This window comes from Passer montanus, unplaced genomic scaffold, assembly GCF_014805655.1.
Source record: "Passer montanus isolate IOZ18808 unplaced genomic scaffold, ASM1480565v1 scaffold149, whole genome shotgun sequence".
Classification (NCBI taxonomy): domain Eukaryota; kingdom Metazoa; phylum Chordata; class Aves; order Passeriformes; family Passeridae; genus Passer; species Passer montanus.
This window is the reverse complement of record NW_024361940.1, coordinates 53,083-65,666: the sequence shown is the minus strand read 5'-3', so window position 1 is coordinate 65,666 and position 12,584 is coordinate 53,083. Positions and strand designations below refer to the sequence as shown.

The window sequence follows — 12,584 nt, the reverse complement described above, 5'->3', positions numbered from 1 at the left end:
TTTCAGCAGTGGCTGCTGTGAATTGACAGAACAGGACATCTGCACTTAGCAAAATACAACTTCCTTTATAAGAGGAAACACCTACACGCCGATTTAATCACATAACCCCCCTTCCCCGCCCCAGCCAGGGTGGGCTTGGCGGGGCAGGAGGCGAGAGGGAGCGCGTTTTGGGGAAGGGTAGCCGGGGCTGTGGGAGCAGGAGCAGCCCCGAGCCGGGATTCTCCAGCAGCAGGAAGTTTCCAAGGGGCCTCGCCGAGCATGCGCCGTGGGCTGCACGGGCTCCCTATGTGGCAAGAGTGCAGAGGCAACAACCAAACGAATAACAGAGACAAGAGATCAAGAGCAACAAGCTCCCTCCCCTCTGTATTCCTGCGGCCGCCTCCACACAGCCCTCCTTCCCCAGGCTGCTCTCTTGGCCCGGGCCTTCCCGCATCCATCGCGGGCAGCCGGGATTAGGGAGTCTGGCAGGCAAACCTGCTGCTGGAGAGGGAGGAGGAGAGGAGAGGAGAGCGGCTCGAAAGCGAACAGCGGAGTGCGTAACCTGTGCCTCCACCTCGCACGTCTCAGGTGGCGGCGGGGGAGCAGCAGCGAGCACACGGCGTGTCCCCCCCGCCACTGGAAGAGGGGATGGGGGAGGAGGAGGGGGAGAAAAGAGGGATGGAGGTGGCACACAATGGCTGGCTGTGTTTGTGGGGAGGAGACGGCCCGCAGCAGCAGCCGTGGGGGGGCTCAGGGCTTCTCCGTGACCCCCGTTCCTCATCGCAGATACACCGAGGTGACGGGGGGGGGGTCACTGGGGATCGGGAGACATTCCCATGTGATTGCATATGTGTGCGCCCTTCTTGCTTCGGGGGAGAGGTAAAAACGGGCAGAGACATTGGGGGGAGGGGGGGAGAGGCTGCGAAGCGCCCCCCAAGCTGTGGGGAACGGAGGAGGTGGAAGAGAGACCGGCTACCAGCGCCAAGCTGAACGAAAATAGTTATTTCGTCTTATGCCTGTTTTCTGCAAGGAGTCCCACCCGCACAGAGCTCGGGAACGAACCCAGGGAAGCGGGGGGGGGAGGGACGGAGGGGAGTCACAGGCGGTTCCAGAGGGAGCAGAGGGGAAGGGGAAGGCCCCCACCTCCTTCCCGTGCCCGCCGCGGGGGCAGGCAGCTCTCCCCCCAGCATACACACACAAATAGCTGCTCCCCCCCGAAAAAACAGAGAGAGAGGGCTCCCCTCCCCCCGGGAATCCCAGGCCCCTCCTCTCCCTCGGCGCGCTCCACCCCCGGGGCCGGGAGGAGGCGGGGGGGGGACAGCCCCGGCCCCCCCTCCGCCCCCCGGGCCCCCCCAGCCGGCCGCCCGGAGCGGGCGGGCGGGAGCGCTATGGGAGTCGCTTACCCTGGTCTCCGGGCTCCTGCGGCGGTTGCAGGACGCGCTCCAGCTCCGGGAAGGGCAGCTCGGGCAGGTCCAGCAGGGCCCCGTAGCGCTCGAGGAAGGAGCAGACAACGGCGAAGTTGGGCCAGGAGCCCGGGCAGCGCGGGCCCGCCGGGGCAGGGGGCGGCGGGGATGGGGCCGGAGGAGCCGCCGCCGCCGCCATCTTGGACCTGGGGATGGAGAAGGAGCTGGGGAGGGGGAGGGAGGAGGGGGCGCTGCCGGGCCGGGCCGCCACTATCCCACAATGCACCGGGGGGACGGTGAAGGCAGGGGAGGGCAGGGGGCGGCGGCCAGAGCGGCGCGAGCCGGCTCCCCTCCGCCGCGCGCGGCGAGGGGGAATGAAAACAAGGCGGGGCAGGGGCGGGGGTAGGCCCGCGGGCCGACCAATCGGAGAGGGCGGGGGGCGGGACCGGCGGATAGCGCTGCCCAATGAGAGCGTGGCAGGCTGGAGGCCCCGCCCCCTCCCCGCGGGGCCGGGCGGAGGCGGAGCCTGGCGGGGCAGCGGGGTCGCGCGCGCGGGGCGGTGAGTGCGGGCGCGCGAGGGAGCCTCGGCGCGAGGGCAGCGGGCGGCCCGTGTGTCCCGCGTGTCCCGCGTGTCCCGTCACGCCCGGCCGTGTGTCGGGCCGTCCTGAGCTGCGCCTTCCCTTCCCAGCTGCCTCCCTCCACCCCTCCCGCGGTGCTCCTCAGCGTCCTCCCTGCTCGTCTCCTCGCTTCTCTGCGCTGTACTCACAAAGTGCTGCTCCCCTCACTCTTCTCTCGCTGCCGGCTCCCCGTGACCGCCCCGGTTGGCTGCCGTCACAAGGCTCCCCAGCGGAAAGCAATTGCCGAATTCTCAAAGTGTGTTTTCCTCCTTCGTGAACTTGACCCCTTCCCTCTCCCTACACAGTTGATCTAAACTTCTCCCGTCCTTTCTATTCGCCTTGCTGCTGTCAGTTTTTAATCCTGACCTTCCTCTGGCTGCTGTATTCCCTGGAATGGGAAGTCGCCCGCCTCCTGACCCTGCTCCCCGGCAGCGCTGGAGAACCACGTTGTCGTCTGACACCTTACAAGAATTTGTTCTGCCCAAAACTTCACGTACACCGATTTACTCTACCCCTTGTATCCTCTTCAGTCTCAGGTTGCCCCTTGGATTTTACAAAACGTCCTTTCCTTCTTCAGCGTCTCAATAAGATGTCATCGGGTGCACTGCGCTCGTTCACCTCTTTTATTTCATTTGTTACTGGTTACCTCCACAGAAGAAAGGTGCGCTGGCAATCTTAAAGTCCACCCGCTTGCCCAACTGCAATTCAATCCCAGCTTTCTTCCGCTTCCTTCTCAGCTACTTTTGCCTTCTGCCATCCTTATCCGCCGCTTCATTTCCATCTTTCAGTATAGTCTCCTGGCATAAACATGCGTTTTGCCTCCTTTTAAGTTCTACTTCTTTTATTTCTGAAGTTTTTAAACTCTCATGACTTTGCTTGTAGAGTTCTGAGCCATTTCTGCTCCTTGTCTCTTTCTGTTTGGACTACTGCAGTTTGCAGAAATTGCAATTTTAGGTTGTACTTGCAAGTAATTTAACTCAAGGCTTCTTTTGATCTTAAGTGTTAATGTATGTTTTAATACTTTACATTTCTCACAGTGAATAATTAAAAAAATAATTTGTTTGAGAACTATTTTCCTGGTCCTCAGTAATTGAGGAGCCATGCTCTACATCAAAGGATGCCCAAAGTTTCTACCAATGGGTTTATTCTCACTCTAAGATGTTCTTATTTATTCTAGTGGCCTGATAATCTTACTAGCAGTATTATAGGAAATAGTTTTGGAGGATAAATTCTTATTTGTGCCTTGTAAGTTGTTGCTTCATTTCTGCTATTTACTTATTTTTATGCTGTTTAAGCAGTATTATAGGAAATAGTTTTGGAGGATAAATTCTTATTTGTGCGTTGTAAGTTTTGTTGCTTCATTTTTGCTATTTACTTATTTTTATGCTGTTTGTAAAAGATAGCATGGAATCCTTGTTCTCCCATTTGCAGTTTGTGCCTGTTTGATTGCACAGTTTCAGCCTTGTGATGCTGTTTGGATTGGGGAAGGTGATATTCCTGATCATCTTATTGTTCATTCACCTGCATCTAACCTCTAGGTCTAATTCTGCCATTTCATCTGAAAAGTAGCACAGGCAAAAATTATTTTCATTCTTCAGAGACAGGTTCTGGGTGCTTTCTTCAGCCTTTACTCTTTGATTTAATTCTGCTGGGACTACTGCTGGTTATTTCTTCAGCTGGAATATCTCTTCAGGCAGACCTTTGGAAAAATAATCTTACAAATCCTTGTTTCAGTCCATTGCATCATGGGTGTGCCATGAGAGAATCTAGACTGTATTAATCCAAGCAAGTTTTAGTCCCCTCTAGCTGCTTGCCTTGCTTCCTGTTTGACAGGACACATGTGCCACTAACGTCACTCAGGAGTGAGGAGGAGAAGAGTTGCCCCACTGTCCTGTGTGAGAAGCACCTCTGGCACACTCAGTCCTGTGCTGAATCCAAAGCAGTGCGCTTCTTCCTTCATGCAGTGTTTTAGGTGGGATACTGAGATCTGCTTCTGGCAATCCAAGGAGAGCACATCCTGTCTGGCAGTGCTGCACCTTTTGTAGCACGTGCAAGACAGGAAGGGAGGCTTCCAGGACAACTGGAAGCATGGTCATCCAAAGATTTATCTTTTGCAAGGGCAGTGCCTTTAATCTGTGCTGCCAGGGTTCGTGTAATGAATTTAAGCTATTCAATTCCTGGTAAATGTAAACAATTAAAAAATAAAGGATGAGAATCTGTGTATCTGGAAGGATCTGCCACAGAGATGTTCTGGTTTAGGCAGAGGTGGACTTCTTTCTACTGAAGAAACATCAAGTTTTCTTCAAAATGTGGGACTTGGAAGGGCAGAAAGGTGACTGTGCCCTGGAGATGAGTCAGTGGACTGCCACACTAGTCCAAACATTTCCAGGCTATCATCCCCCTGTGATTCCTCTCTTTGCATTCACTGCCAGAATCGCCGCAGCAATCAGACTGCAGTACCTGAGGGACTTGGGGAGGGGAAAGCTTCTGTGGGGAGCTGGCACGGGGCCTTGTGAGGCAGTCCCTGCCTGGCTGGTGCCCAGCAGTGATTGTGGGAGCAGATCCCAGCATCACTGTGGCACTCACCAAAAAGCTGTTGGGCTACAGGTACACTGATAAGGCTTTGTCAGGTTCTAGGCAACAGACATCAGAGGAAGATGTGTACCAGTGGTTGACTGCTAAAGGAAAAAGGGAGAAAATAAGCAGAGACTTAGAAAACATGACTGAAGGGATGTTTATTTAATCTAAATTAAATAAAAGAAGAATACTGAGTGAAATCCTCAAGAAAACAAAACAAAACAAAAGATTAAAAAGACAAATATTAAGCTGTTCTACTTGTCCCCAGCAGAAAGGATTAGAAATAATGGATTTAAGTTGAAACAATGAAGATGGAGCTCAAACAATTGGACAAGTTCTTATTTGGATGCATAATCCTGGAGGAGTTGGTCTGTGTCAGCAGTGTCTGGGGAAAGGCTCGACCCCTTGACATCCCTGAAAGTCTTGTTTTCTGTAGCAATGTGACAGGGACACTGTTTGGTTCATGGCTTTAATGTTGGGCTTATTTGGCATTTCCTTTTAATGTCATTTACCACTGTAATGGTAAAAGAAGAAAGTGGCCAATGAAATAGTGCAGATTTCTGATATTTTAGGAAATTATTATAATCCTATTGTTCATTTTAGGGAGAAGATTAAAACCCAGATGTGAGAGGATATTCTGGGACCTGATCCCTGTTGATAGTTTTAGAAGTTGAACATCCAATACTTGAACAGATTTAGCACGTAAAATGATTTGCCCCAAATCCTGCACAAAATCCCCAAGAGGACTGGTAATTCAGCAAATCTGCTGATGCTCAGTTCAAGTCTGTTGTCACAAACCCATGTGGATAAAGTCTGTAACAGCATTTCCTTCCTAGCTCCTTGGGGTGAGGACAGAGTTTTCCATTGTTATTAACGTGCTGCATATGTTGGCCTGATGTTAAGTATTAAATATCCTTTTTCCAGACTTTGGTTCAACTTTGTGATGTCTTCCCCTGAAATTGCTTCCCTTTCTTGGGGTCAGATGAAGGTGAAAGGCTGCTCTACAACATATAAGGATTGCAAAGTATGGCCGGGAGGAAGCCGGACATGGGATTGGCGAGAAACCGGGACTAATGTAAGTTTGCTGTTTAGTGCCCTGCCTTTAAAACAGGACTCTGAGAATGGTCCAGAGAACAGTGTTAAAGTTCCAGCCAGAAATTCAGTGAGCTGCCTTTTTATTTCACCTAGCCAATTAGATTTTCCTGGCGAAAACTGAGTGAATGTTTTGGAGGTGACTTTGTGGGGGGATCAGAGGGCTGCAGTCCCACTATGTCCTACACGCAGCAGGATATAGCAACTGTTACCATGAGTTCTGACAGCCATCCTCACCAAACAACTCTCACACACCTTAGAGCTCTCAAACAATATTCCTAATCTCTTTAAGAGTGCAATTGTCATAAGATTCCAGGAACAACCTCTCTTAAGACTATCTAACCAAAAGTTATCTTGAGTGAGATAGGAAAAGAAATTATGAAAAGTAAAAAAAAAAATATAGACAGTAACTGACCTTGCATGTTTGGAAGACAACATTGCATGTGGTTTAGTTTTCATCTTTTCCTTGGGGTCCCTTGTACATATTTTAGAGGAAGAATATGCATATACAGTGTCTCATGCACTATTTTCTCTGTGAAAAGCTCACAGTCTTGCTAATCACACAGTGCCTTCTCTTGGTAGCCATATACTAAGTGCTTGCCCTTGTAATTTTTAAGGTTTATTGTAAATGCAATCAGAGTTGGATGAAAGTACATGGAGCAGTATTGATGTTTCAGATTTAGAAGCAGTATAGCATATATTGCAATAGGAACTGGATGTTGATAATTCTCCCCATATTAGGACTTGCACTGGGATAGATGATTGGCTAGGAAAAAAGAAGTTCCACACTTTCAAAGCAAAAGTTAAAGCACAAAATAACAATGTAGTGACCAGCACCTGCAGACTGTATCCATGCAGAGGATGCATCTCTCTTGGATTCATTTTGACACAACTGAAATGCAAAGCATTTGGATTTGTAACTTCATCTGTAATCTTTGGGAGAATAGAACTTTTTTAACCCGTCAGAGTTCAGTTTATGCAGAATATGTAACACCAAGAGAAAGGTGCTGCTGTCATGCAAAGATATCTGCACCTCGCAGAGGAAAAGGTAGCTGTGTATGTAACCTTCTAAAATGTATTTCATTTATGGCCTGGTTATTAAAAAATAAGTTTTCACTGGCTGTTCAAAGAGCTGGGTTTTGTGGTGAGAGTTGCTGTCTGCTTGTTTGACAAGGTCATTTGTGTGCTTTATATTCACGTGGCTGGAGAAGCAGAACAGGTAACAATAGCCAAAAAGTTCCCAACTAGTTCCCATCCCAATCACATTTTTATATTTAATCCAACTGCTGGAAATTTTTGGTTTCAAATTATAAGCACTTACTAACATTTAGGAGGCTGAGCTTTCGTTTGAAAGTTTCTAACAAGAAATATCTTCTTGTCATAAGTACGACGTTTAAATCCATAAGTTTTTAGAGGACTTGAAAAACAAGTCAATGTTAAATTAAAATTGGAGGAGAAAAAGAATGGTTGGGTTCTCTGGAGAGGTAGGTTTTCTGGCATCCTTTTTATTTCATCAGGAAGTGAAAAATACCATATCTAAAGTAAGGCCGTAGATAAGTCACTTGTACAGCTCTTACTTTAGGTCAGTTCTACCCTTGCAGCTGAGGAGTGAGGTGATTTTCTTTTAAAATAAATAGCAAACAACAAATATTAAGACTATAACTAAGCTTTTTCTAGACTGCATCTCCAATGTTGAGAAGAACTGTCAAAAATTTAATTTTGTCAGCACTGGAAACAGTGAGATTCAACAGCTGCATTTTCTGCCCAGTTTTTTAAAGATGGAGTAATTTACCTACTTTCCTTAAGCATGTTTTTCCTGGAGGTAGCTGGAACTGAAGTGTGGAAAACAAGCAGTGCTGGTCCTGTCCTACACTCTATTTGGAAATAAATTGCTTCCTTTCCTCCTCTGCTGTCACACTGCTGTCTAGTGAAGCATTCTTTCATCAGGAAAATTGTATAACTGGCCCTGCAAGGTTCTGTAACTGAGCACTAACAGTTATTGTGGCCTTAACCCTTGGAGATGAATGGCACCCTCTCTCCCTGGCTGGCTGCATTTCTGTGCCATCTGCTAATGGCAGAAGAAAAGATGTAGGTGTTGCTGAAATGAAGGCCAGAGAACAGAGCAGGCAGGAAAATCTGCTGTCAAATCAACAATGATACAGTTATTTCATCATGTTACATGTTTCCTTTAGTAACACTAGTTTCTTATTAGCATCAAAGTGTCCTGTGTAACCAAAGAAAATTCTTTTGTTCCGTGGATTTCATGTCTCAAGAGTGCTTCTCACGTGACAGCAAACCTTCCCCAGAATTCTAATTATTGTAATTGCAGTAAAACACACCAATTCTTCTTGTCTAAGTTTTGAGTCTACTTAAAAAACCCCAAAGGAAAAGCATTGCCTATTCTGTCATAAACAAGTACTTAGAGTGATTTGGTCTGAGAAAGCTCTGCCCATTCAAGTGAATTCTGTATTCCAAGTGTGGGTATGGAATGTAAACGGCCTAAGGGGAACACAGCCTTTGGTCCTGGCAGCCCAAAGGACCAGACATGTGCTGGACCGTGTCAAGCACAGCACAGCTGAGGGAGGTGCTTGTCCTGCTCTGCTCTGCTCTGCACTGGGGCAGCCCCACCTCGAGTTCTGTGCACAGTTTTGGGCACCTCAGCATAAGGAGGACATCTGACTGCTAGACTGTGTTCCAAGGAGGGTGATGAACATGCTGAAAGGCCTCGAGGGCAAGGCTTATCAGGAGCACCTGAGTCATTTGGCTTGTTCATCTTGGAGAAGAGGAGGCTGAGGGGTGAGACCTCATTGCAATCTAAAATTGCCAGAGGCAGGGCAGTGCAGGCAAGGTGCTGATCTCCCTGGTGACCAGCAGCAGAACCCATGGAAATGCAGTCAGGCTGCAAGGGGATGTTCAGATGGAGTGTTAGGAAAAGGCTTTCCACCCAGACGATGCTCAGGCTCTGGAACAGGCTCTCCAGGGAGGCGATCACAGAGCAAGCTTGTCAGAGTTCCAGAAGCATCTGGATGATGCTCTTAAGTTGTGGTTTAGCTCAAGATAGTCCTGTGAATGATTCTCATGGATCCTTTCCAACTTGAGTTGTTCTATGATTCTGTGAACTTGGAGAACCATAAAGGTGAATCATCTCTGTTACTGCAATTTCAGACATCAGCCATCCTAAAGAATTTCTTGTGGAATAACTTTAATTCACCTATTGGAAGTGGCATTCTACATGGAAGGCTTTTTTCACCTGCAACTTTAGGAGCTAATGTGTTTGTTTCAGCTTGGAAAGTCTTACTTGCTCCATTCTCCATGAGTCCATCATGGCATGGCCTACTTCAAGTGAGAAACTCAGACCTCTTGAAAACTTCAGAACTTCAGAATTTTCCTAAAAAAAAAAAAAAAAGGAGGATGGGGACAAATAATATTTATGTTTTAAAAATAAAAACACACACCAAAGAGGGGCCAAATTATAGCCACAGGATTCCAGTATCTTACTCTTGACCACATGGAGATACACTGAAACTGAATCCAGGAGGAGAATTAGGGTAACATAATAATGTTTTATTAACATTATAGGTGTGTTTATGCATTCATGTGTTTAAAGCATAATAGCAGTAAGTGGGTGTACTTTTTTAAACATCTGTTAATGTGATGTGTAAGTTCCTTCTTTCTCTGGAGTATTTGGATTCAAATATTCTGTTCTCAAAATAAAGAATAGTGCAGAAATCCAAGCTGTTAACTGAAATTAAGCTACCCAATAAATTTCAGTCCTCTTTGGTGAGATTTGCAAAGTAAACAAGAAAATTATTTAATAATTTTAATTATCTGAGGAGTTATTTATATTTAAAGTGAGTAAACTTTGGCTTGCAACCATCTTTTTTTCAAGCAGATTTTGTCATTTTGAAATCAAACATCAGTATTGTTGCAATTTATTGATTTCACCTTAACTGTTAATATTTATAAAATGCCAGAAGTTAGACATAAATGTTTAAGAAATTTGTAATGCATCTTTTTGGTTTTGGTAAGGAATTATAATCTCACCATCAACCAATTAATTATCATCCTTCATTTGCATATTACATACATTCTTCAGTTTCTAATGTTATCTACTGTGTGTATGTACAGAAGAGGGTTGTGTTACATTCTGGTTCTGCTAATTTACCCTGCTGCTCTGTGTTCAGGACACACAGACACAGCTTTCCTGGCTGATGCTGTCAGTACATAGACTATTATTTTCCTTCCCTGACACTTAGCATTCTCCAGGAGTGCAGCCAGCTGACCTTGAAGAAGTCGTCAAGAAGGGTGTTAAAACTGTGGTGATTGGTCGTGGCATGAGTGAGGCTTTGCAGGTAGGTTTTTGTTTTGTGACAAGCATGAGGAGAACTGTTTGTTTTCCCTCTCCCTCTGATCAGGAGGAAAAAAAATTAAATCGATGATGCTTCACTGAGAGAGAAAAAATTGAGGATCAGTGTGAATGAGCTCCTGTCAGGGGTCCCTCAGGTCCTGAAAGAAACATCATTTGAGCTCCTCTGTGTTAGTGTCCATGTCAAGCAGTAAACAGCTTTATGTTCTGCTACAGGAGCAAATGAAATAAGAATTTTTCAGAATGTCCCCTCCTCTTGCAATAGGTTGTAACTGGCTCTCTAGCCTGCTGTAAATACTTTGGTAATTAGGCATTCTTGTCACAATTGTTGCCAGTGTGTCATTTCAGCAGATAAACTAGCTACAGAAAGCTCAGATCAGAAGTGCTGAGCTTTACTTGGTGAGAAGCAAGTCTTTAGCTTTCTGGTGGGATGAATAACACCTTCTTTAGATTAAATTCCTTTAGTTCCAATTCTGTTTATTTTTGTAAGAGAGGACTGCATTTTAAAGTGTGCTAAAGAGGTAGGGGAGGTATGTGTATAAAAGTAGCTTTATTGAAAAGAAAAAAAAAATCAATCTTAGACCTATCCGAGCATTGTCATTTTGGCTACTGGCAGTTACTTAAGTCATGTTTAACAAATGGCTTCAGTGTCTGGTTTTCTACAAGTCTTACAGTTTAAGAGGAAAATAATCTGATTCTTGCTTTTGTGATCTCCTTTTCTCTTCTGAGGTTCCAGCATCCACTGTGGACTATCTGAAGAAGAACGGCATTGACGTGCTGGTGCTGCAGACGGAGAAGGCCGTGGCGGAGTACAATGCCCTGGCTGCTCAGGGTGTCCGAGTGGGCGGCGTGTTCCATTTCACCTGCTGAAGCGCTGCTCCTTCTGCCCTCCCGGCCTGCCGCCGGGACACACCGACACACCCCTGCTGAACCCACTCGCACTCAGCGGAGTGCGGGCCTGCGGGCCAAGGCGGTTGTGCACTGACCATCGAAAGCGCAAAGACACTTTATTAGTTCAGGATTTAAGCAAATCGAGGGCTCACAAAAGGCGGGGCTGTTAATGTAATTAAATCGTTTAATTACAGAATAATTTCCATGTGTTGTTGAGATTGACCCAATTTTCCTCTGAAGGCTGTCCATAGTCTTGTTACTTAATTTTTCACCTGTTCATTAAATCAGGAAATTATGGTTTGAATACTTTTATTAGAAAATGGCTCAAAATTACATTACTGGCTACTGGAATGCAGCCATAAAATAGCTGATGAGCACGATCAAATAGTAGATATGAGGTGGTGGTAAAGAAGCACTTCACCACCACTGGATAAATAAGTTTAAAAAAAAAAATTAAAAGCAAACTGAGAACATAAAACTTTACTTCCAGCAGGTGACCTCAGTCAGGGTATTTGCCAATTTATGAATTGGCAATAATAGAGCACTTTTAAATTTTTCATTGAGCCTGAAAAAGGGGAAAAAATGTCAACAGGGTATAAGCATAAAGCCTGGGCCTTAAAGAATTTTCTTCTTAATTTCTTATTCTAATTAATTAATGAGGATTGAGCTGTCTAATGCATATCTATTCAGCAGTTTCTACACGCTTGAAATAATCAGAAATGTGTGTTACAAAACTAGAGTTTGCAGCATAAAACATTGATCTTTAGGACATCAGTCTGAATTGCTGCTAGCAAGGCACTGCTGGCAAGCTGGGGATGCATGTGAGACTTGTTACTGGTCATTATCTGATGATTTAAATGTTGTGCCAACAAACATTATTACACTGAATATTCAAACAGTTCTCTTGGTTGCTGTTCTTGGTGAGCTTCTATCAATATTGCCAGTTACAAGTTCTACCTACTGATTTTTTTAGATTTTTTTTCCCACCAGGTTCACAATTTCTTTTTCTGTGCATATTAATTCTGTGTGTATTAATGAAAATACCAAGATGAAGCTGTAAAAGCCCTGAGGCACTTGGAGCTATCCAAGCAGTAGTAGAGAAGCTTAGATTGATAGGAGAGCACAATAACTTTCCCAAGATGCACAAAATACTATGTTCTCTTTCTGCCATTTGCTCTAATAATAATTTAGAACCTTTTATCTGATAAAATACAAAGTGACGTAAAAGCAAAGGGAAAGTGAGTACTTGAAAGTTTTATCTTGCAGTCTCCTAATGACACCACTGTTTTCTGTTAGTGTAGCTACATTTGAGGCAAAATCTTACACAACCAAGCAGGAACTGCCTTTCCAGCTGCATCTGTGTTGTCTGACACAGCAGCTGGTGTAATGCTCATTGTAGCTCTGTGACATTTTTCTGCACAACTTGCCTGGTGTGAAGGAGAAGGTGAACTACTGACCCAGAAGACTGTGGTCACCCCAAGGGAATGCCAGCAGAACGAGTTCCTACCAGCCCACAGAGTGTGGAGACGTTTTGCACTAAATGTTATCTGATAGTGAAGGTGGTTTGACTCCCTTGATCGTGGTCATGTATTTGTGTTATTTTATGAGCTTCTGGGCCTGAAGGCAGCCTCAAATGGGAAAAGGATTAGTAATGCTTTG

At 45.7% G+C, this 12,584-nt stretch overlaps 2 protein-coding genes across 5 annotated transcripts in view; one reads left to right on the top strand and one right to left on the bottom strand.

Moving 5' to 3' along the window:
- The window catches only part of RSF1 (remodeling and spacing factor 1), a 67,732-nt gene extending 66,050 nt beyond the window's left edge, over positions 1 to 1,682 (bottom strand). Inside the window, exon 1 of the mRNA XM_039701113.1 lies at positions 1,383 to 1,682. Coding sequence (XP_039557047.1) covers positions 1,383 to 1,581 — 199 coding nt within the window. The 5' untranslated portion in view covers positions 1,582 to 1,682. The remainder of the gene's footprint in view (positions 1 to 1,382) is intronic.
- Positions 1,683 to 1,753: 71 nt separating this feature from the next.
- On the top strand, positions 1,754 to 11,825 carry AAMDC (adipogenesis associated Mth938 domain containing). Of its 4 annotated transcripts, none has more exons than XM_039701115.1 (4): positions 1,754 to 1,941; positions 5,501 to 5,651; positions 9,925 to 10,020; positions 10,771 to 11,229. In XM_039701115.1, exons 1-4 carry the CDS (start codon positions 1,757 to 1,759, stop codon positions 10,789 to 10,791), a joined length of 453 nt encoding a protein of 150 aa, XP_039557049.1. In that variant the 5' UTR covers positions 1,754 to 1,756; the 3' UTR covers positions 10,792 to 11,229. The 4 variants fall into 4 exon arrangements, with proteins under 4 accessions (XP_039557049.1, XP_039557048.1, XP_039557051.1 ...); XM_039701114.1 differs by having other exon boundaries at positions 1,771 to 1,941; positions 10,764 to 11,825; XM_039701117.1 differs by lacking the exon at positions 1,754 to 1,941 and adding an exon at positions 2,539 to 2,660 and having other exon boundaries at positions 10,764 to 11,825.
- The last annotated feature ends 759 nt before the right edge of the window (positions 11,826 to 12,584 follow it).

What these genes read in the sequence shown, in the direction of transcription:
- AAMDC (XM_039701115.1), top strand. Translation starts at nt 1,757, where the DNA reads ATGAAAACAAGGCGGGGCAGGGGCGGGGGTAGGCCCGCGGGCCGACCA. An exon ending in GGGGTCGCGCGCGCGGGGCG is followed by an intron (nt 1,942 to 5,500) that starts GTGAGTGCGGGC and finishes TCCTTTTTCCAG; the next exon opens with ACTTTGGTTCAACTTTGTGA. An exon ending in GGCGAGAAACCGGGACTAAT is followed by an intron (nt 5,652 to 9,924) that starts GTAAGTTTGCTG and finishes CCTGACACTTAG; the next exon opens with CATTCTCCAGGAGTGCAGCC.